At 41.5% G+C, this 24,978-nt stretch overlaps 1 protein-coding gene across 1 annotated transcript in view; it reads right to left on the bottom strand.

The window, feature by feature from the left end:
* LOC309526229 (vomeronasal type-2 receptor 26-like) overlaps positions 1 to 22,785 on the bottom strand; it is a gene marked incomplete at both ends in the record, with an annotated part of 146,985 nt that extends 124,200 nt beyond the window's left edge. Inside the window, 5 exons of the mRNA XM_082212143.1 lie at positions 14,576 to 14,702; positions 16,636 to 16,863; positions 18,175 to 18,975; positions 20,211 to 20,502; positions 22,574 to 22,785. Coding sequence (XP_082068269.1) covers positions 14,576 to 14,702; positions 16,636 to 16,863; positions 18,175 to 18,975; positions 20,211 to 20,502; positions 22,574 to 22,785 — 1,660 coding nt within the window. The remainder of the gene's footprint in view (positions 1 to 14,575; positions 14,703 to 16,635; positions 16,864 to 18,174; positions 18,976 to 20,210; positions 20,503 to 22,573) is intronic.
* Between the last annotated feature and the right edge of the window lie 2,193 nt (positions 22,786 to 24,978).

A 24,978-nucleotide genomic window follows, 5' to 3' on the forward strand; every position in this document is an offset into this window, starting at 1 on the left:
GCCAACTCCATGGGGCCCTGGGTGCCCAAGGACCGACCAAATTCCCCATGAAGGGGTCGGGCATCCACAAATTTTGGTGCCAAAGCCATGCATGCTTCATGACACCTACAGGCCCAGGCATAGGGGCCATATTGGTGTTAGGATATTTCCGTTCCACCTTAAAAAGCGGACAGGCTGTTGTGAGTCACAGCCTACGTATTTCCTGCTCACAGGAAGTTTCTGTTTGTCTATTACTTTCGTTTCTCTCTCTGTGCCTGAGACATCGAAGCAGGCAGTCAAGTTTTTTTTCTTTGTTCTGACCAACGCTGAATAAAGTTATAAATATGCTCTCCTGAGTGCATCTTTCGCTGTGCGAACTCTGCTGATAGAGCGTGCATGAGCTCTGGAATGTGGCAAGCTATTTCTGAGGCTTTGTGTCGCTAATTGACTGATACTTTATCTACGGGAGATCGATGGATCATCCAGCATCGGCGTGGGGGCATGATGGACTTTGTCTCCCTGGCAGTATCCCAACAACAGGCACTCCTAGTGCACAGTTAGACCCTTACCTTATGAACAGAACACCATTTCCTCAGCTGCTCACTGTATCACCAGGGAAGGTTATTTGTCAATAGGGGTTACTCAGGTCTGCTCACAGCCAAGAGCATTTGTGTGGGATGTGTGGCTGTTCAGAGTAGTCCCCCTGCCTGGTAAAATTATCTGAATGTAGGGGGAATTTGCACATACCTACTCCCATGAGATTGAAACTTTGGTTTCTCAGAATTCTAGATAATGTTGAAGCCTGCAAATTGAAGTCTCTCCTGAGGAACTACCGCCCTATATCGTTACTTAGTGTGGATTACAAAATCTTTGCTGACATTTTGGCTAAAAGGTTGAAGAAAGTATTGATGGAAGAGATTCATAAGGACCAAGCAGGCTTTCTCCCAGGAAGACATTTGTCAGACAATGTGAGGAATATAATAGATATTTTGGAGAAACTAGACGTGAATATAAATACTAAAGCAGTACTGATATTTGTGGATGCGGAGAAAGCTTTTGACAACATATCTTGGAGTTTTATGAAGGAGAATCTACATGGGATGGGGGTAGGCCAAGGATTTGAGAATGGTATGGGTGCAATATATTCTGAACAAAAGGCTAAGCTAATTGTAAACAATGTGGTTACGGAAGAATTTAAAATAGAAAAAGGGACACGACAGGGGTGCCCAATTTCCCCGTTGCTTTTTATATCGGTCCTGGAGGTTTTGCTGAACATGATTAGAAGGGACCAGCTGGTTAAAGGGGTACAGGTCGGAGTTAAACAGTACAAACTTAGAGCATTTGCAGATGACTTGGTACTTACATTACAAGAGCCAGACACTAGTACTAAAAGAGTTTTAGAATTAATTCAAGAGTTTGGTCAAGTTGCAGGATTCAAATTGAATAAATTAAAGACTAAGGTACTAGAGAAAAACTTAACAGCTACTGAAAGGGAGAGGTTCCAGAATGAATCATAGAATCATAGAATCATAGAGTTGGAAGAGACCACAAGGGCCATCGAGTCCAACCCCCTGCCAAGCAGGAAACACCATCAGAGCACTCCTGACATATGGTTGTCAAGCCTCTGCTTAAAGACCTCCAAAGTAGGAGACTCCACCACACTCCTTGGCAGCAAATTCCACTGTCAGGAACAGCTCTTACTGTCAGGAAGTTCTTCCTAATGTTTAGGTGGAATGAAACGGGTTTAACTGTGGTTAAGAAGGTGAAATACTTGGGGATTAATATGACAGCTAAAAATGTGAACTTGTTCAAAGACAATTATGAGAAATGCTGGACGGAAGTAAAAAAGGATCTAGAAATATGGTCAAATTTGAAGCTTTCACTGTTAGGCCGTATTGCTGTGATCAAAATGAATGTATTGCCTAGAATGTTGTTTTTGTTTCAAACATTGCAAATTGTGGACAAGATGGATTGTTTCAAGAAGTGGCAGAAAGATATTTCGAAATTTGTCTGGCAGGGCAAGAAACCCAGAATAAAATTCAAGATTTTAACTGACGCAAAAGAAAGAGGGGGATTTGCCCTGCCAGACTTTAAACTTTACTATGAATCAGCAGCTTTCTGCTGGTTGAAAGACTGGCTGCTTCTTGAGAACACAGACATTTTGGATTTAGAAGGCTTCAACAATATTTTTGGGTGGCATGCATATTTATGGTATGACAAGGTTAAGGCCCATAAAGCTTTTAAAAATCATATTGTCAGGAAAGCATTATATAATGTCTGGATTAGATATAAAGACTTGTTGGAAAATAAAACCCCAAGGTGGTTGTCGCCAATGGAAGCTAAAGCTGTGAGAAAACTCAATATGGAGGCCAAATGGCCGAAATATTGGGAAATTTTGGAACAAGAGGGGGATAAAATGAAATTGCAGAGTTTTAAAAAGTTAAAGGACAAAGTGCGAGATTGGCTCCATTATTATCAAATAATGGAGGTTTTCAAGTTGGACAGGAAAATTGGCTTCCAGGTGGAAAAATCAAAATTAGAAACAGAACTGATAGAACCCAATACTAAGAATTTGTCAAGAATGTATAACTTGCTGTTGAAATGGAATACACAAGATGAAACAGTGAAATCAGTCATGATAAAGTGGGCACAAGCTATTGGCCATAACATTATGTTTGCTGACTGGGAAAAGTTGTGGAACACCGGTATGAAATTTACGGCATGTAATGCCCTAAAGGAAAATATTATGAAAATGATCTATAGGTGGTACATGACCCCAGTCAAGCTTGCAAAAATTTACCACTTGTCTGACAATAAATGTTGGAAATGTAAAGAAATTGAAGGTACTTTTTTTCACCTTTTGTGGACGTGCCCAAGGATTAAGGCTTTCTGGGAAATGATATATAATGAAATGAAAAAGGTATTTAAATATACCTTTCCTAAGAAACCAGAGGCCTTTCTCCTGGGCATTGTCGGCCAATCGGTGCAAAAGAAAGACAGAACATTTTTTATGTATGCTACAACAGCGGCAAGAATACTCATCGCAAAGTGTTGGAAGACACAGGATCTACCCACCTTGGAAGAATGGCAGATGAAGGTGATAGACTATATTGGGACTAGCAGAAATGACTGGCAGAATCCGAGACCAGGGAAAAGAGACGGCGGAAGAAGATTGGAAGAAATTTAAGAATTATCTTAATACTGTAAAATTTATGAATTTTAGAATGATGTGGTTTTTAAAATTAAATGGAGTACAGCTGTAAAGATTAAGTGAAAGGAAAGTAAGGAGGATAATTAGACAAAATTAAGAGTGAGGATTTGCTGAACTAAATTTTTGAAATGGGAATGCAGAAAGGGGAGGTATGAGGAGGTCGGTGAAATAAGTTTTATGAAAATAAGGTATTGAAACTATACTTGTTCTTTCTTTTTATTTTATTTTTGTTTGTGCTTGTATGTATTGATATGTTTGTTATAATTTGTAAAATCCTAATAAATAGTTATTTAAAAAAAATTTGAAGTCTCTCCTTTCCCTTCAAAGTGTAGCCGCTTTCAGTAGAACTTGCACAATGCCACAAAAGAGGACATCGGCTCCCATTATCATTTGGTTGTGCTAATTTATTGGGATAGAGGTAAATTTCTTAGCAGTTACTATAACTGAAAGAAAGAAGATTCCACCAAAACATTAGGAAGAACTTCCTGACAGTAAGAGCTGTTCGACAGTGGAATTTGCTGCCAAGGAGTGTGGTGGAGTCTCCTACTTTGGAGGTCTTTAAGCAGAGGCTTGACAACCATATGTCAGGAGTGCTCTGATGGTGTTTCCTGCTTGGCAGGGGGTTGGACTCAATGGCCCTTGTGGACTCTTCCAACTCTTTGATTCTATGATTCTATGATTCTATAATTTAAATATAAATCCTTTTTAAAAAAATATGTTCATTTCAACAGCTTTTGACAAACTCCAATTTTATCATGTAAAAGTTTAGATATTAATATAGAATTAAAAATTCCTTCTTTTTTACAGTTGATGGGCAATTCCAAGTCCCATGAGACACAATGGGAGATGAGGAGGAACCAACTTCTGCTATGGTGGCTGCATCTCTCTCAGGGCACCAAAGAGGAAGAACTAGATGGTGGGGGACTGTTCTGACATAACCACAATAGGCAGAAAGGTCTGCTTCTGCCACAAGACTCACTAAGGATATTTTCCACCAAAAGGAGGAAAGGGGGGGCGGAATCCTCAGCCCTAAATTTGATTCCAGTGGTGGGTAAATGAGTTGCAATTTGCAACAAGAAAAAGGAAATACCTGCCATGGCTGTAGCCTTTGACGTTCCAGCCTGTCTCCTCCACTCGCCATCAGCATGACCTTTGATCTGGATGAATAGGCAGCATTCAAAGCCTGAGCCACAGCTTGGACACTGAAGTAAGGGATGTAGCTGTCTTGAGACAGGACTCTTTCCAGCTCCTCTTCTGGCACCATCTCCAGTTTCTCATTCTCTGTGCATCTTGTCCGACTTTTTCCAGCCAATGAGTTCTTTCTATATAAACAATGAAATGCTTTATACCAAAACTGCATAAGAAGTTTGGAAGATGGATCATAGGGTTTGTATCTTTTCCTTAGTTGGGGCTTCATTATGAAGGACAAAGATCCATGGATGTACTGGAGAAGATCAGAATCACTATTCAATTTCACATTAATGTCTAGAAGACCTGTTGAGATCCAGACTTTCCCCCCAATTTGTTTCTCAAGAAATTGTTGTATTATCATGAGATCAATCCATGCCGCTTGACTGCTTCTATAGTAAACAAATATTTTTACTTTGTCCCATATGATAAATGGTTCACTTGGGATGAGATATGGATTTAGGTTATGGTCTGGCATTCTTTTTAATAAGGCAATGCAAATTCCATTGTTGATCATCAGAGGTGTCAAGGCACTCAAGAACCTTTCTCCATTATCATTGTCTGAAACCAAGAGGCCAATCCATGTCCATCCAAAATTCAGGAGCAACTTGACAATCCCCCAATACTGACTTTCCCCCGTGGGGACCATTTGGTAGACAAAGGGGACTTCAGTTTTCTCATCCAGTGTCTGAGTCATAACGCCATAACTCATCTAGTGCGGAAAGGAAGAGATTAGTGATTTGTTTGACTTTCAGGAAAAGGAATAGATACTATTTTTATTGTCTGTTATTAATGTAGTACCTCGGGTTAAGTACTTAATTCGTTCCAGAGGTCTGTTCCTAACCTGAAACTGTTCTTAACCTGAAGCACCACTTTAGCTAATGGGGCCTCCTGCTGCTGCACGATTTCTGTTCTCATCCTGAAGCAAGGTTCTTAACCCAAGGTACTTTTTCTGGGTTAGCACAATCTGTAACCTGAAGCGTATGTAACCCGAGGTACCACTGTACTTATTATCTGTTATGATCTGGGGGGGGGGGTGTTGGCTGGAGTTGATTGCAGTTTTAGTCTGAAACATTTGGAGAGTGCCAGATTGGTGGATGGTGGAAGAAAGATCTATTATAGCTTAGGATTTTCTCACTTTTTCATAGACCCTTCTTGTCCCTTCCCTGCATACCTGTGGAATTTTGTAGATACCTGACATGACTGAAATCACTTGTGAGATGACAGAATTGGCCCGTTCAAGAACAGCCAGAAGGTTATTCCATCTTCCACAGCTATAGTTTGGAATATTGTTTTCACCACCTGCAAGCAAGTCTATCATGCCATCAGAAGTCATCCTTGCATCCAAAAAGTTCTCAAAGAGGTTGTAGCCCAAGGAGATGTTGGGTAAGAACCTAGAATTCTGGTTGATCTCCTGAATGGAGAACAAGAAGGACAAGATGTGCCAGTAGAACCTAGGTAAAAAACTGCAATAAAACATCAAATAAAAAATGTCAGAAACCTATTCACCATGTAAAGAAAATGAATGTTATTTCTAATCAATATCAATATCAAAGTATCTCATGCACAAACAATGATATGTATGTTTGTAGTTTGGACTGGGACAAGACATATTTTATTTTATTTTTTATTTAATAAGATTATATACCGCTCTTCATCTGAGGATCACTTTGTTACAAGGTGAAAATTTATTGGCCATTTAAAAATAAAAACTGGGGGATTGCAAATTCCATAGCAAAAAAAGAAAGAAAGCAGAGAGACACACAGCCTTCAAAGTGGAAAATTGTTTATTATGATTAATTAAACAGAAACTATTGGAGTGGTGTTGGAGAAGCATGACATCCAGTGGCATCTAATTACTTACCATGCAAGTCTCTTTGAGGGAGTCTGGGAAAAAATGTATGGGTCTTCGTCAGTCAATAAACTTGGAGATATGATCCCAGCAATTAGGAAGTCTCCAGGCCGGTAGTAATTGAGTGTTTGACTTTCTTCCCAGATCAGATTCTTGGGACATCTTTTCCCTTGATTTTCGCAGTCTCCATGCGGCATGAGCAGGAGAAGCAGGAGGGAAATCATTTTGCCTGTACCTCCTACACTTCTCTTGTGGCTGCTTCTCTCTCCTCTCCAACCAGATAATCAGAAGTCAACAGCTCTTCCAAGAGCAGAACTGCAGTGACTTTCCCAGTATGGATAGCGTTCAGGTATCCCTCAGCTGTTCATTCAGACTGTGTCTGACATATCAGCTATTCTGTGCATCCACTTTTCTCCCCAGGCACAGAGCTAGGAATAACCTCATGCTGCCCTTGATTGTGATGTCTAGAAATATATCCTGATCTTGGCAAGAATGAATAGCTATGATTTTGACAATTATAAGGTCCTTGCGCAACTTGGGTGGCAGGTGCAGAGATGAACAAAAACATGTTTACAAGAAATCACAGGTGCAGTGCCAAAGTTTGACGTGTTTGTGCGCCTCAACAGCAAGTTTGGCCTCATCAGCATTAGGAAAGCTGTACAGGCAGGTCAGACCAAGTCCCATCTAGTCCAGCATGCAGTATATTTTGTGTTTTTTTAAAAAATGATATTTATTAAGGTTTCCAAGGGGGGGGAAAGTTACATATATAAGTAAAAGAAAAATAGAAAAAAAGAAAAAATACAAAATACAGAAAAAAATAAAAGAGACTTAAAAAACAAATCAATCTTTCCATGCCTTACATTTCATTTACTTGTTTCCCTGACCTCCTCACGCCTCCCTTTTTTGTATTCCAGTTCAGTTAATAAATTAATTAATTCAGCAATTCCTTTCCCTCTTTGTTTTTATCTTAATCCTTTAACTTAATATATTATAGCTTTAGGGTCTCACCTGTTAAGAATCCATTTTTACATACACCTTTATAACATTGCTGCTAAAACCACTTAACTTCATTCTGACATCACTCTAACATTCATTAATTTTACAGTATTTCTGTAAATAGTCTTTAAATTTCTTCCAATCTTCTTCCACTGACTCTTCTCCCTGGTCTCGGATTCTGCCAGTCATTTCCACCAGTTCCATGTAGTCCATCACCCTTATCTGCCATTCTTCCAGAGTGGGTAGATCTTGTGTCTTCCAATACTTTGCAATAAGTATTCTTGCTGCTGTTGTGGCATACATAAAGAAAGTTCTGTCCTTCTTTAGCACCATTTGGCCAACCATGCCCAGGAGAAAGGCCTCTGGTTTCTTAAGAAAGGTATATTTAAATACCCTTTTCATTTCATTATAAATCATCTCCCAGAAAGCCTTAATCCTTGGGTACTTTCCACCAAAGGTGAAAGTATTTTCTTTCAAGGCATCACATGCCGTAAATTTCATTCCGGTGGTCCACAACTGTTCCCAGTCAGCAAACATAATATTGTAACCAACATCTTCTGCCCATTTAATCATGACCGATTTAACCGTTTCATCCTGAGTATTCCATTTCAACAGCAAGTTATACATTTTTGACAAAATCTTAGCTTTAGGTTCTAACAGTTCTGTTTCCAATTTAGATTTTTCAACTTTGAAGCCAATTCTTTTATCCTGGTTGTAAGCCTCCATTATCTGGTAATAATTGATCCAATCTCTCACTTTATTTTTTAATTTCTCAAAACTCTGCAATTTCAATTTATCTCCTTCTTGTTCCAAGATTTCCCAATACTTTGGCCATTTGACCTCCATATTGCGCTTTTTCTGGGCCTTTGCTTCCATCGGTGACAGCCACCTTGGGGTTTTGTTTTCCAATAAATCCTTATATCTTATCCAGACATTAAACAATGCTCTTCTGACAATATGATTTTAAATGCTTTATGAGCTTTAAACTTGTCATACCACAAATATGCATGCCACCCAAAAACGTTATTAAAACCTTCTAAATCCAAAATATCTGTATTCTCAAGAAGCAGCCATTTTTTCAGCCAGCAAAATGCCACGGATTCATAATAGAGTTTAAGGTCTGGCAGGGCGAATCCACCTCTATCCTTTGCATCAGTTAATATTTTAAGTTTTATTCTGGGCTTCTTGCCCTGCCAGACAAATCTAGAAATATCTCTCTGCCACTTCTTGAAACAGTCTATTTTGTCCAAAATTTGCAATGATTGAAACAAAAATAATATTCTTGGCAATACATTCATCTTTATAACAACAATTCGGCCTAACAAGGAAAGCTTCAAATTTGACCAAATTTCTAGATCTTTTTTAACTTCCGTCCAACATTTTTCATAATTATCCTTAAACAAATTTCCATTAGGACACACAACTCTCAGCCACTGGTCAAAGGAGAGCCAAGCAAGAAATGGGCGAAATGGAGAAGCCAAGGTGGGTTCCTGCCTTCCAAATGCTGCTGTTCTCTTTGCCATTCTAGCTCCACCCTTTCATGGGGAACTCCCAGTTCTACAATTCTTCCATGGACAGAGTGTACTTGGATGAGAATGGAGAGTTGGCAGCTGACCTGGACATTGTGAACTGGATGAACTTGGAAATAATTGAAATGTAAGAGTGTGCTCATCATAGAATCATAGAGTTGGAAGGGACCCGATGGTATAAATCAACCCCCTGCAATGGATCCATGACAGATGGCCATCTAACCTTTGCTTGAAAACCTCCTACACCTCTTGTAGGAATCTGTTCTACTGCTCTTACTGTCATAAAGCTTTTTCTGATGTTTAGCTGGAATCTCCTCTCCTGTAACTTGAAGCCATTGGTTTGAGTCCTACCTTCTAGAGCAGGAGAAAACCAGCTTGTTCCCTCTTCCATGTGACAGCCCTTGAGATATCTGAAGATATATAAGAGAGCCATTTATAAATCAAAAACTGTATTAGATTGTCATATAAAAAGAATTGCTCAACAGTACCAAATAAAACATGGGCATTCCTAAGCCCCAAATTGCATCTGCCTAAAACCTCCACAAGCCTCTTTACTTTGAGCTCTTACAGTTAATATTTAAGATTCAGGTAGGTATCTGAAGAAGTGTGCAGGCACACGAAAGCATGCACACCAAGGAAAAAAATTAGTTGGTTTCTAAGATGCTACTGGACATTTTTTAAATTTTATTTATTTATTTCGACTGTGTCAGACCAACATGGCTACCTTCCTGAATCTAGAACCTACTTGAAGTTGGACGTGCCTAGTATAATAGAATTGATATCTGTTATATCCCAATTAAGCAGCATTAAAATTTTGTCATTCTATACTGCCACTATGTAAAGAAGTTGTGGCTAATTTTTTCATCTCACCACTGCCAGAATGTGAAGAATTTCCTTTTCCTGCAGATGTCATAAAATGAACCAAGAAAAATCAACTCCGCCCAGTAGTACTGCTACCACCTCTATAGTCCCTGAGTCCTGAGAAGGGAGAATTTCAGATTTTTTCCTGACATCCTTGGAATTTGCAAAACAGCCCACTCCCTGTTTTTCAAGTCCCACGTTCATAGATAACTTCAGGCATTGGCAAATTCGCCTATCCAGCTGTTTTGGGACTCTAATTCCCACCATCCCTGACCACTGGTCCTGTTAGCAAGGGATGATGGGAGTTGTCGTCCCAAAACAGCTGGAGAGCCGTTTGCCTATGCCTGGATTACTTAGTGGTATATTTCCAAGTACAGTGGTACCTCAGGTTACATACGCTTCAGGTTACATACGCTTCAGGTTACAGACTCTACTAACCCAGAAATAGTGCTTCAGGTTAAGAACTTTGCTTCAGGATGAGAACAGAAATTGTGCTGCGGCAGCAACAGGAGGCCCCATTAGCTAAAGTGGTCTTCAGGTTAAGAACAGTTTCAGGTTAAGTACGGACCTCCAAAATGAATTAAGTACTTAACCTGAGGTACAGTGGTGCCTCGCAAGACGAAATTAATTCGTTCCGCAAGTTTTTTCATCTTGCGAGTTTTTCATCTTGCGAAGCACGGTTTCCCATAGGAATGCACTGAAAATCAATCAATGCGTTCCTATGGAGACCGTCCGGGGACAGAGGGGAAGCGCCGCATGCCTTCCCCTCTGTCCCCGGACCTGTTTTAAAGCAAGGGAAGGGGCAGCGGGGAGAATCGCTTCTCCCCGTTGCCGCCCCTTGGTTCAAAAGGGGTCCGGGGAGAGGGGAAGGCACGCACGCCTTCCCCTCTGGCCCCGGAGATTGCGGGGCTGGCAACGGGGAGAAGTGATCTTCTCCCCGTTGCCGCCCCTTGCTTCAAAAGAGGTCCGGGGACAGCGGGGAAGACGCGCTACGCTTCCCCGCTATCCCCGGAGCTTGCGGGGCAAGCTTCGTTTTGCGAAGCAAGCCCATAGGGAAATGCGTCTTGCGAAGCGGCTAAGGAAACGAAAAACTCCTTCGTCTAGCAAGTTTTTCGTCTTCCGAGGCGTTCATCTTGCGGGGCACCACTGTACCACTGTATTCAGGAACCAAATTCAAAGCCAATTGTATTTAAAGAAACTGCACAAGGAATACATGCAGCACTTTATTAAGGAGATTGTGGCGTAGAATAAGAATCTTTCACCAATAAAAGACAGTCAAGGAAAGTTAACAGTGTAAAGAATAGCATGCCCCACCCTAAAAGCAATTGTTAGAGTCAAGGACAGTGAACCAGTGAGCTGCAGCCAGACACATTTGGTTCTTGTGATGCATGATACTTTATTCAGATGGGGGCCATTAGGCCCAGATCAGAGACCAGTATTTATACAAAAAGGCTTGGATACAGAATGGTAGTTTTTTACCACACAAATACAACAGGAAGTGGAAACTGAAGATGCTTTCTGGGTGAGGACCAATAGATACATAAGAAGAAAAGGATTATGGAATATTGTCTCAATATATGATCACAGCGGAGAGACTCATATGTCCAAAGAGGGAAAGAATCACCATTATTTAATATTGAGGCATGGTTGCTAAAATCATTGGAGACAAAGTTGATGCATTCAATTAGGGAAAAACTATTGCTGACATTTGTTAAAAGAAACCCCCTTTTGGACTTTTTGTGTGAAAAGGAAAATGAACTTGTGGTATTTGGGATTTAGGTTTGAACAATACTGGAACGTGTCCAGAGGAAATGGTCAAAGGCCTGGAAACGATGCCTTATGAGGAACGGCTAAGGGAGCTGGGCATGTTTAGCCTGGAGAAGAGGAGGTTAAGGGGTGATATGATAGCCATGTTCAAATATATAAAAGGATGTCACATAGAGGAGGGAGAAAGGTTGTTTTCTGCTGCTCCAGAGAAGCGGACACGGAGCAATGGATCCAAACTACAAGAAAGAAGATTCCACCTAAACATTAGGAAGAACTTCCTGACAGTAAGAGCTGTTCAACAGTGGAATTTGCTGCCAAGGAGTATGGTGGAGTCTCCTACTTTGGAGGTCTTTAAGCAGAGGCTTGACAACCATATGTCAGGAGTGCTCTGATGGTGTTTCCTGCTTGGCAGGGGGTTGGACTCGATGGCCCTTGTGGTCTCTTCCAACTCTATGATTCTATGATTCTATGGTTTTTAGTGGGATGTTATTGTGAAGCAAATAGGGACGCGGGTGGCGCTGTGGGTTAAAGCCTCAGCGCCTAGGGCTTGCCGATCGAAAGGTCGGCAGTTCGAATCCCCGTGGCGGGGTGCGCTCCCGCTGCTCGGTCCCAGCGCCTGCCAACATAGCAGTTCGAAAGCACCCCCGGGTGCAAGTAGATAAATAGGTACCGCTTTATAGCGGGAAGGTAAGCAGCGTTTCCGTGTGCTGCGCTGGCTCGCCAGATGCAGCTTTGTCACACTGGCCACGTGACCCGGAAGTGTCTCCGGACAGCGCTGGCCCCTGGCCTCTTGAGTGAGATGGGCGCACAACCCCAGAGTCTGTCAAGACTGGCCCGTACGGGCAGGGGTACCTTTACCTTTACTTTATTGTGAAGCAAATGGTTTGAATAATTATTTTTATGTAACTGGCAGGTGGAGAATCAGAAATTATCTTGCTTTACTTCTCTCTCTCTCTCTTTTTCCTTCTCTCCTTCTCTCCCTTAACATGTACATCTTTCTCTTTCCATTTCTTTTTCTACTTTTGTTTTTATATAACTTTGTTTTTTATTTTGTTGTATTATAAAAAAGATTTAATAAAAGATTTGTGGGGGGGGAAAGAATTTTGGAACAAGGTGCCATCAGCCTGCTGAAGATACTCAGCTCTTATTTCTCGGCATAACCATTAATTCCTGGAAAGGCCCTTGAACAGTGTATGAACACAGTGGTAAGATGGAGGATATTTCTCTAACGTAAAACAACAGCAACAACAACACTGAGGTTTGGCATTAAATTTACGAAATGACACCTTTGGGGAAAAAAGTCTTCGAGTAATCAGATTTCTAATTTAGTAGTTGTTATATATGCCTTTGTATTCAGATCAGACCGCAATAAAATAATGTAGCACTTAGGAAGGAAGATGCAGCCCAGAAGCCCAGCACTAGAGGTCAAGATGGAGAAGACCTGCACGGCTACCATGTACTTCCTCTTGGTGCTCAGGTAGGTGGGCACAAAGGACACCCAAACACTGCAGAAGACCAGCATGCTGAAGGTGATCAGCTTGGCTTCATTGAAGGCCCCAGGCAGCTTCCTGGCTAAGAAAGCCACCACAAAGCAGATAGCAGCCAGGAAGCCCATGTAACCCAGGGCACCATAAAACATGGCCACAGACCCTTCATTGCATTGCAGGATAATCTCTCGGGGCTGGGAGTGCATGTCAGACTCCGGGAAAGGGGGAGATATGCCTAGCCAGATGGTGCAGATGACAACTTGGACACTGGAGCAGGCAATGACAATGGAGTTGGTGAGAGTCTTCCCCAGCCATCTCCTCACATTGTTCCCTGGCTTTGTGGCCAGGAAGGCCAGCACCACAGTGATTGTTTTGGCCAACACAGAAGAGACGGCAACCGAGAAAATGATGCTGAAGGCAGTTTGCTGGAGAAGGCAGTTCACTTTCCTTGGCCGGCCAATGAAGAGGAAGGAAGACAAAAATGAAAGCAGGAGTGAGAAAAGGAGGATGTAGGAGAGGTCCCGGTTGTTGGCTTTGACTATGGGAGTTTTCTTGTATGTAATGAAGATCCCTAACACAAAACCTGTGGTTATGGATAAGAAGAGGGCAAAGGAAGATAGGACAATCCCCATGTGTTCTTCATAAGTCAGGAAGGTGATAACCTTAGGGTCACATTGATCTTTGTCATTGTTTTGACATTGATTCTCTGGACACTTGATACAATGCTCTGCATCTGCAAAAACAAGAGTATTATCAAACTTAGATCCTCCTAAATTGCTTTCCATTTTCAGAAAGTAATGCCAAACTTATTCACACTATTAGAAAACATTAAAAAATCCAATACAATCGTATGTGATGAATGGGAACAGGAAACAGTATTACGAATATTACGTGTCAGGTAAAACCTCAGGCAACAGGTGTGTCTTGCATTAGTTTTGAGGTCAACAGGGAGGACATTCCACCTGCTACGCACCACAATGCAGAAGGCCCTCCTTTAAAGTCACAATAACACTGTCATGTGGTTTCAGGGAAGGAAAATGGACGAGCTTAAAGTCTTCTAGTCATCCCTGTTCCTTGCTTAGCAGGTATTTTATATATTGATGTATTTCTATCTTGTCATTCCAAGCAATTTTCAAAGAAATACCATAAATCATCATCAGGACAACAATTTAAAATATGGAACAGTTATGAAACTCATGAAACTTTGGGCAGAACTCAGCTTTCCCAAGTTGAAGATCAAAACTTGAGTTTCTATGGACTCCACTGCCACTCTCCACACAGCATTCACCAATGTTTCTAATATGAGAGATATGATTATATAACACCAAGACAACTTTCTTGAGAATATGTCCATATCATGAATAGGCTCCTGATCCCAAAAATATCCAATATGACACTCTGGAAGGGGCAGAATTCCATGAAACATTTGTGCCTGAAAATAACACCACATGTCGGAGTGCATGATGCCTCCTGTGAAAAGCTTGATGAACAGTCTTCTGCATCCTTGCTGTCGATTTCCCAGTTCTGATTATTCTCTCCAACTCTGTGTAGATTTCTAATGGTCATGGAATGTGAGTCTAAATAAGAAAGCATTTATGCACACACAGGTGGAAAATGCACAGGTGTGTTGTAGAGGGTCACACTCTGTGCACGGATTATAGCCAGTTCTAAATTTCCCCTATAAAAAGCCACTGGAGTCACCCACCTTCTTGAGAGGAGATGGTTCCTTCTGGGCAGGGATTGCAGTCGTAGCAGCAGACTGGCTTTCCTTCCTGAAACATCTTGACAAATCCAGGGCGACAACTTTCCACACACCTGGAAGGAGGCAGGGTCTGAACATAAAAACAAGGAATGTCGAGGAAAATGTATTAGGCCTAATTTTTCTATGGAAATGAGGCACAGGGTTGGGAAGGGCACAATTTTAATTTGAAGCTTGTTACTAAAAACTACAACTGCATAGCACTGGAGCCAACTCCAGGGGGCCATTGGTGCTTCGTGTCAGGAGTCCAGGTTCCCAGCTTGATCACACAGTAAGCATAGGTAATTAAAAAGGAGGTGTTATTACAAAAAGAAACAAATAGCTCCGGACAGCTCTAACGCAGCCGCCAGCATTATCACTCAAGATGACCCTTGTGAAGACTCCTTCCGGTGTCTGCAGAATATATTGAACCGTCACCCCTTGTGTCTCTTGTTTTGCTTCCTACCTAGAAGCCCTCCCATTCGCCGGCTCTTTGGACTTATTGGATTAGCTCCAACCTCTTCCTGTTCTGACAGACTATCTCTGTGCCTGTTCCCACCTGTTTGAGCTTCCTGAGAGCTTTGATGCTCTCAGTAGTTCCCTCAGCAACCGGCATTCCAAGGGGCAGTTGAGTAGCACTGGGCACTGACCGCTGTTCAGCCTGCATCAAAACTAATCCTCTCTGTTCTGCAGCTGGCTGTAAAGTTCCACTAGGAGCTGGCTCATTCCTGACACTTCAGCAACCACAATAATATATTTGTGGGGCTGGGCCGCCACAAAGTCAATGGGCAAAGCTGAAGCCCTTTGTTGTGGGCACCCACAATCTTTGGCGTGAAATGGTACCTATGCTGCATAGTTGCTTGAGACCCAGATGGTATCAGAGGGAAACAGTGGCTCTTTCCGGGCCTGGCAGATTCTCTTGCCATGGCTGTTCCAGGACAGGATAGGTCCGGTCTCTGTTATCCAAGCTCTGACAACCGTCTGGCTGTCCCATAATCAGGATACCTTTGAAGACAGTTTGGAAAATGCAGCTGGTACAAAATGCAGCTGCTGGGCTGTTCAATGAGGAAGCAGCCAAATGGGATTACGTCTCACCAATCCTCCAAGAGATTTTAGGATTGCCTATAAAAACATGCAAGTTAGGAGGAAGTTGTGCCAAAATTATGGTGAAGACGAGTTTTCTAAAAACAAACAAGCAAACAAGTCAGCAAACAAAAAACGTAAAGCTGGTGGAGAAACGGGGAGAACTGAACCTAATGAGGAACAAAGACTGTATGTTTGCGGTCTAGTTTGGCCTGTTGGTATGTGTGTATAAATATCTCAATGGCCCAGAACGCAATTCTTAGAGGAAGACCTCCCCAATATCTGCAAAGATGAACTTTGAGCTACGTAGGATAGGATAGCATTTTCTCTTGAAACATGGAGAAGGGCCTTCTCTGTTGCATTGGCACCAATATAGGAATTAATTTTTCTACTTTCCTTATCACTCACCCAGGGAATTTTATTTGCTAGGTGTGGATCACAAAACATTTGGGCAGTATAGCAACAGCAGTTCTACTGGAGAAGTCAATAAAGACTTTTTCAATAAATGCTATTTAAAAAAGGAGGAGGGGCCTCTTGGGAGCCACATGAAACTTTCTAAAATTCTGGATAAGGGTATTGGGCTAGCCACGCTTAAAAAGAATAAATAGTATAAAGTGAAGTGGTTCCACTTCCCCCACAACCTGTGTTTGAGGTAGAAAAGAGGAAAGGGTTGGGGGGGGTGTGATATATTTTCTTTACGGTATAAATAGAAGAGGGTGTGTGGAAGCTTTGGGAAACCTCATCTAGTTACTAAATTAAACAAACCGCATAAAATTGCACCCCAAATTATATAGAGTTTCACAGGAACCCACCTTTAGATACTTAAGAAATATGGCATTTTGATGTTGACAAGCCTTTGATGGTAGCCCCACCAAAAAATGGCATCATTATAAAAGCTTATGAGCTGGGAGATGCAATAAAATGAAAGAGATTATTTCACCCACCTGGTTGAACCATTTGGGCCACATAATGGCATCCTGGTCGATGGTCAACTGTAGGAGTGGGGATCCCTGTCTCTTGATATTCCCAAACTTGACTCCGAGGACGGACTTATTGGGAAACCTCACCCAATTCACAATGTCCAAATCGGCTGCCAATTCCCCATCCTCATCCAAATACACTCCCTCCTTGGAAGAATTGTAAAACTGACCGTTTCCCAGGAAAGGGTGGAACTAGAATAGCCAAGAAAAAGGCAATGCTTAGAATATATGAAATAACACTGTGCAGACTCAAGTAGCTCTGTGTCTTTTTTACTGTTTTCGCCCAATGGGGCTTACACCCAAGTCAAAAAGCCTAGGCTCCCATCCTGTGCATGCTTATCTGAGAATATAGCCCATTGAACTTAATGGGACTTCTGGAGAGCAAGTCTTAGGGTAGCACTGTAAAATATGATGTCCTCATTATATAGTTGGAACAGACATTCTTGCTTCAACATTAATTTGTGCTCCTTGATCGAAACATATTCCCTGCACATAGTTATTATCTGCTTTGTATGAAACCAAATACAATAAATTTTGATATATAAAAGGAGGGATAGGTTAGTTCAATGCATATTAATGGGTCAACAATGTAAAGACACCAGAAATGTTACAGTGGTACCTTGGGTTAAGAACTTAATTCGTTCTGGAGGTCCGTTCTTAACCTGGAGCACCACTTTAGCTAATGAGACCCTAAGCTAACCAGACACTTGCTTGATTCAGGCTCCAGCAACACACAGCCCATTAGGAGAAAGGATGGAGCTTGGTAGGTGCCTAAGTAGCACATCAGTCAGGAGGGAAGATAGCTCAGGGAGAGCCTGTGAAATGACATATCCCAGACCCTCCAAGTGTCCCTATTTTCCAGGCACAGTCCTGGATTTACAAAAGCTGTCCTGGGTTTTTTATTTGATCCCCGAATGTCCTGCTTTCCCTTAGAACATACTTGTTTTCATCAGAGAAATGTTGGAGGGTAGGGATGAATGTGACCCTGGAGCCAAGGAGCTAAGCAACTACACAACTACACAACCTTTAGAAGACATATGAATGCACCCAAGAATAGGGGAGCTTTTTAATATTTAATGTTTTATTATGTTTTCATATATGTTGGAAACTGTTCAGAGCTGCTGGGGGAACCCAGTTAGATGGGCAGAGTATTATTATTATTATTATTATTATTATTATTATTATTATTATTATTTAGGGCTCCCTATTTTCCTCAGAGAAATGTTGGAGGGTAGGATATTCCATTCACAAAGGAACATATATGTAAAAGGCAAGGGTCTTAATTAAAATGAGTCACAGAAGACAAAGCGGGTGGTTAGGCCAATGTTTGGCATTGTTACCAGAGGAGTCACATCCTTAGACGGCAGTGTAAGGGGGCATAAAGAGGGACCAATTCAGGACACTTCACAAAGGGGTTTCCAAAATTTCACCTCCCCACAGTCAATTGACTTTACAGTCAATCTCCATATTTGGGAGAGATACCTGAGATGAGAAAGGAAATACCTGCCATGGCTGTAGCTTTTGAATTTTCAGACTGTCCATAACTCTTTGCCTAGATCTTGATGAATCTGCAGCATTTAAGGCTTGTCCAACAGCTTGGACTGTGTTGTAGATCCTGTGGTTGTCGAGAGAGAGGATTCCCGCCCGATCATCTTGTGACAGCATCTCCAGATTGTCTCTCTCTCTGCATCTTGTCCAGCCTTTCACTGCCAGTGCATGCTTTAAATATGAACAATTGAAACCTTCCTCCACAAACTCATCAATAGCAAACAATAGGGCTGGGAAATCACCATAGTTTGTCTGTTTATTTGTCTCAATTAAGAAAGAAAAAATACCATGGATAGGTTGGAAAGATAAGCCTCCATACATCAACTCCAATGAGATGTCCCACATTGCTGTTGTGATCAAGACTTTCCCCTCAATGGGTTTTATCAACTTGTACATCAGTTCTATAAAAAAAATTCCATTTAAGACATAAATATTGTCTACGTAGTAAACAAATAGATTAACTTGTTTCCACTTAGAGAATGAAAGAAAATTTATTGGTGCAAAATTCAGTCCTCCTTTGACGATTTGCGAGATGGGAACACAAATCCCACTCTCAATGAGCACAGGCGTCAAGGTCTTCATGAACCTCACTCCGTTGTCACTGTCTGGTGCAAGGAGGCCAATGAAGGTCCATTGGAAGTGATGGAGCAGCTTGACAATCCTTGGGTACAGGGCTTCTTCTTTGGGGACCATCCGGTAGAAAAAGGGAAACTGCCTCTTATCATTCAGAACATGAGAGACAAAAGCATAACTGACCTAGCAAGGAAAGGAAGATTGTTGGCTTGTTACATTTCAAATCAAAGCTGATTTCATAGCCCAAAATAACAAATTCTTTTGCCTAGGCATTTCTTCAGCAGGACCATGTTCCTCAAATCCCTATTCTTATTTATTTTTGCATACTTTTATACTACTGTTTCACTGGATTCATATTGTACCTTTGTTTTTATGATTTTGTTACTATTTTAATGCTGTACATAATTCAGAGATTTCTAAAATATCTAGTGGATTATTATTATTATTATTATTATTATTATTATTATTATTTTATTAATAAAACAAAACTTTCTGTGTTTCACTTAATGTATCAGTTTCCCCCAATATTAGGGATACAACCACCAGGACTATGGCTGGTCTCCTCTACTCTTTTACAAACACACAGCATACCTAGAGCCATCACCATTCCCATTCTGCTGTTTTGCCCAAAGGGAACAGCCCTGCTGGCCTTTCGTCAGCATTGCTCACCATTCCCTTTCTTATTCAATGAAAAAACCCAATGTGGCTCAAGGCTGCAATCCCAAACCCAATATCTGCTATATACACTCATGGGGTCTGAACTAGCATTGACAGAATGAGACCATGAGGTCCTAGCAGGTAGCTCATATTGACTCAACATATGGCAACTGCGAAAAAGCAAATTCCATGCTAGGGATCATTAAGAAATGGGATGAAAATAAAACTGTCAATGCCTGTCTTTGCTTGAGAATTATTATTATTATTATTATTATTATTATTATTATTATTATTATTCCAGATTCTATCTAAAATGGAACACATATCATTTCATTACAATATTCATAATAGTTGTTTCATAAGTTTCCTTTGATTCTCATAACCACCTGATGTTATTCAGAGCCTTGACATCCCAGGTCTTCATCATTTTGATGAGGACAACCGGACGTCAAGGGCACACAAATCTTTCACGCATAAGAAGCATCAAGTCCACAGTAAACTGGTACGTGGAAGGCTCCCTTGTGTTGTTTTCAAATTCTGAGTATCCCATTTGAGTAATGATGAGTATGTGATAAAAGAAAGATTTATGCTGTCCTCCAGGAGCAGTGAAAGCTCTCTCAAATCACTTTTACAATACAAATAAGTAAATAAATTTATTTACTTTTGCAATACTATTTTAGAAGCAAGTGTCTGTCTCCATGTTCATTTAACATCCACACCACACACTCAGCCAGAAGATGTCTCACCCTCTCCGTCCCTACCTGAGGGATTTTATAGGTGCCCAACATGTTCGAAATCTGGATGGAGTTTTGAGTGTCAGCCCCTTCAAGAACAGCAAGCAGGTTATTCTGTCCTCCAAAGTTGTAGTTTGGAACGTTTGCCTGCCCAGTGGAGAGCAGGTCTAGCAAAGATTCGCACGTTAGCCTCCCATCAAAGAAGTTCTCGTGGATGCTGTACCCCAGAGTGATGTTGGGTAAAAGCTTGGGGTTCTGGTTGATATCTTGAATGGCAAACAAGAAGGACAGGAGTTGCCAATATTTTGTGGATGCTTTCCTGCAAAAGCATACATATTCCAACATATTAAGCATCCAACATTCAATGAATAGATAAGTTTCTACTCTGGCTTTTTTCTTTCTTTTTTTACAAGCTTTTACGGATAATATAAATTTCTGGGTTCAAGTTCAAGAATATTACTGATCCAGAGACAAAGCTGTAAACGTGAAAGCCAATCCTCACTTAATGTTTGGGAGACCAGATAGCCTTTTCTAATCAATAGTCATTATCCATCGGAAAACAAAGCTAAGGCAGATGATCATTCTGGCTAGTATTTCTCTAGTTTTCCTATTTTTAATTATTTTATATTTTTATTTTGCAATGTCATGAGATGGCAGGGACAGGAGGTTAGTTTGTTCGTAAAATAACTTTTGGTCCTGATGATGATGATGATGATGATGATGATGATGATTAATACCCCACCTATCTGGCTGGGTTTCCCCAGCCATTCTGGGTGGCTCCCAACAGAATATTAAAACCACAATAAAACATCAAACCTTAAAAACTTTTCTAAACAGGGCTGCTTCCAAGCCTGTGTTTACTTTCTGTAAGATGGGAAACTGTAGCAGAGGACAGCGCTGAAGATGTCAAAACAGTAGCTTTGTTAAGTTGGTAATCCTAGCCCAGCTTCTTAAGCATCCTTTTTACATGTCTAAGGAGTTGACCAAGTACAGGTGTGTTGCTTTTAAAAAAAAATCAAGCTAGTGATGCCTCCAGAAGGAAAGGATCACTCCCCAATTGCTTGATGCAATGTCATATAATACAGAGCAACAAACCCCTGTGTTGCAAACTTGACACAACAAACAATACAAGCAACACGCAGACCAGTATACTAGATAGCACTGTAATTCTTATTGTCTAATATACATGATTTAGTAACAAAAACAAAATGTGTGCACTTGTAAATTCTCTAATATATTTGAAATCAATTGAGCACACATCTGTCAATCTTTGAAAGTCCGCAGAAGTATAAGAAGTCTATGGTTGAAACAAAGTAATAGATGCTACCCTGTGGGCTAAGGGGTAAACTTTTTTTAGGCGTTCATGGTGCCAAAGTAGTAGTTGAATAACAACAGACAGTGATCCCGGTTATTCAGTGGTCATTTTTCTAATCTATGGGTTGTGCTGAAGAAGATTCCTGCAAAACAGTCAGATTAACTGGGATCACTGTCTGTTGTTATTCACCTACTACTTCGGCACCATGAACGCCTAAAAAAAGTTTTACCCCTTAGCCCACAGGGTAGCATCTATTACTTTGTTTCAACCATAGACTTATTATACTTCTGCGGACTTTCAAAGATTGACATATGTGTGCTCAATTGATTTCAAATATATTAGAGAATTTACAAGTGCACACATTTTGTTTTTGTTACTAAATCATGTATATTATACAATAAGAAGTACAGTGCTATCTAATATACTGGTCTGCGTGTTGCTTGTATTGTTTGTTTGTTGTGCAATGTCATATAAGGCAAACAGATAAGTACAGGTAAGAATGCTCAATAAACAGCAGATATCATATACCTTCCCTTCAAGCTCTGTGGAAACAAAACAGAATGCACATGCAATAAATATGTAATCTAAAAGTGACTTACAAGAGTTTCTTTGAAAATGTACCAGCAGCTGTTAGGTTGCTGAGGTTCATAATGAATCTGGTCCTATTTTACTACAGAAAAGCTGGAATTGAGCAAAGTTTACGGTTTACATAGGTGGTACATGGAAGGATTGCATTTGGGGGAGGAAGGGACAGCAGCAAAGGCTAGGGTGCCCTGAATTTTTATACTCGCAAAAGCAATATAAAATGGATTTGACACATGGCTCTGTCTCACTGGGCTGAAAAACAGTGAATTGGGTGTTTGTTCTGCAGATGAAATTTATGTCATTGTCCTGTGCTACTATGCTTTACAGTTGAAAAGGGACTTTACTAGCAGCAGTTTCTGAAAAGGCTGGCGGCTGATGGTGTTGTAGCATCCACCAAAAGAGTACTGGGATTTAAGAGCCTGGTATTTGGGGCTCATGAAATTGGTGGCTAGTGGAGCAGCGGTAAACCCATGCCTATAAAATGACTTACTGGTAAAAGCTGGTTGAGGGAGGCTCATTGAATTTGTGTGGATTGAATAAAGCCCTTGTGGCAGAGATGACCCCACCAATGAGGTGGTCTCCTGGCCTGTAATAATTGAATGTGTCTAGGCAATCTCTCTCCAAAGTTAAGGGGCATTTCATCTCCATCCCACAATCTGCAAAAGGCAGCAGCAGCAGCAGCAGCCGCAGGAGCAGTGCCATTCTGTGTCTTCCTGGAACAGCCCCTTCCCTTGTGACTGCTCCTCTCAAAGAATCATTAGATGAAGCCAAACTCTTTCTTCAATGATCAGTAGCATTCTTAATGTGGATGGAGCCCAACCAAGACTTCACACCTGAAGCCTCACACCCACGTAGTCCAACCTACCTAAATCTCAGCCCAAAAAATCCCAGAGGTGCAGAAGGCATTTCTAGCTCAGATACAATTATTGCTCTCAATTTTGAGGTTCATTTTAATGGACTCAAAGGTGATCTTTGGACAAACACCTGGAGTTTTGTTGAGAAGATGAAAATGATAACTGTGATTTTGAAAATTATAAGGGAAAGATGCATTGCCTTCACAGCATCCTGAACTCTTCATGCACAGGTGCAGGGCTGGAGAAAAACATCTTTGCAAAAAGCTCCCAGCTGTGGCTTTAAATTCTGAGCAGGACACTGGAGCAGGAAGCTGGTCATATCCAAACATTTGTGGAAAAAACAGAGACTCGCAGTTATGATCATCATCATTATGAATCTCTGGTGGGAAATCTTTCAGATCCTGTGAAATAATTGTCAAAGAACAACCAGATGCTCTGTGACAAAAGTTTGTTGTTGTTTAGTTGTTTAGTTGTGTCTGACTCTTCGTGACCCCCTGGACCAGAGCACACCAGGCACTCCTGTCTTCCACTGCCTCCCACTGTTTGGTCAAACTCATGCTGGTAGCTTCAAGAACACTGTCCAACCATCTCATCCTCTATCATCCCCTTCTCCTTGTGCCCTCAATCTTCCCCAACATCAGGGTCTTTTCCAGGGAGTCTTCTCTTCTCATGAGGTGGCCAAAGTATTGGAATCTCAGCTTCAGGATTTGTCCTTCCAGTGAGCACTCAGGGCTGATTTCCTTAAGAATGGATACGTTTGATCCTCTTGCAGTTCATGGGACTCTCAAGAGTCTCCTCCAGCACCATAATTCAAAAGCATCAATTCTTTGGCGATCAGCCTTCTTTATGGTCCAGCTCTCACTACTCCATACATCACTACCATACATCTCCATACATCACGACTGGGAAAACCATAGCTTTAACTATACAGGTCTTTGTCGGCAAGGTGACAAAAGTTAGCCTATCTGAAATTTATAGAGGCTGATTGTCCTATGTAACTTATATATTTAGGGAACAATTTAGGAAATAAACCTGAATAAAAGTACATGTGTTAGGGCTACAGGGTTTGTGAAAACCCCAATGACCACTCCCCACATTAAATGGGGGCGCCCTTTGGGTGGTCACATGTAGCCCCCTGGACACTATATGGCACCATTAGCACAGGCTTGGCTTCGCCTCCCCCCCAGATGGGATACCTAGAGGTCTCCACCTACCTCAGTCAGTTGCCCAATCCCACCTGGGGAGGCGTTGCCAAGGTGATCAGGCCATGTAGGGGGAGGGACTACTTGCCCACACAATAGGGGGAGGATCTTATCTGGGAATCGTCAGTTGGCTCCAGAGCTTCTCCCAGCCTACCCACCCTCAGTTAAGACTTCTTTTGCAGGTTAACCTTTTCTCCACCAATAAGACCAGAGCCATCTATGACTTGATCATGGATGGGGGAAATGACCTGGCATGAGTAACCCAGGTTTGGTTGGACACAGCAGCTTGCCCTGTTCTTGCCACTGCTTGCCCGGCAGGTTTCTCTTACGCACAGCAACTCAGGTCATGTTGGTGGGGAGTGGGGTTGCAATGAGTTTTTAGGAAGTCTTTAGTTTTCACGAAGCGACCTATTAGGAGGACACAGTTTTCTGAGTGCATGTTCTGGAACTCTGGCAATAGGGGCAGTGCAGGATTCCTGTTGGTGTACCAGCCTCCCTGCTGAACCAAGGACTCCCTGCTTCAGGTTATGCCCGATGTTCTCCTGGAAACACCTCATCTGGAGGTCCAAAGGAATTTTAACATGCATGCCGACACGATCTTACAAGGGACTGCTCAGACTTCATGGAAAGCATGGCCTCCATGGGGCTGTCCCTGAATAAATCTGGCCTGTGTCATCACTGTGACACATCCTTAGATGTGGTGCTTCCCTCTGTTAATGTGGGTGATCTGACAATTTGAATGCCCCAGCTCCCCTTCTTCATGGATCCCCCCAAAATGTTTGTGTTGACACCCTAAAATAGCCCATTTGAGGATTCCTAAAGACAAGCACAATCCTAAC

This window comes from Podarcis vaucheri, assembly GCF_965113315.1.
Source record: "Podarcis vaucheri genome assembly, chromosome: 2".
In the NCBI taxonomy this organism is placed as follows: domain Eukaryota; kingdom Metazoa; phylum Chordata; class Lepidosauria; order Squamata; family Lacertidae; genus Podarcis; species Podarcis vaucheri.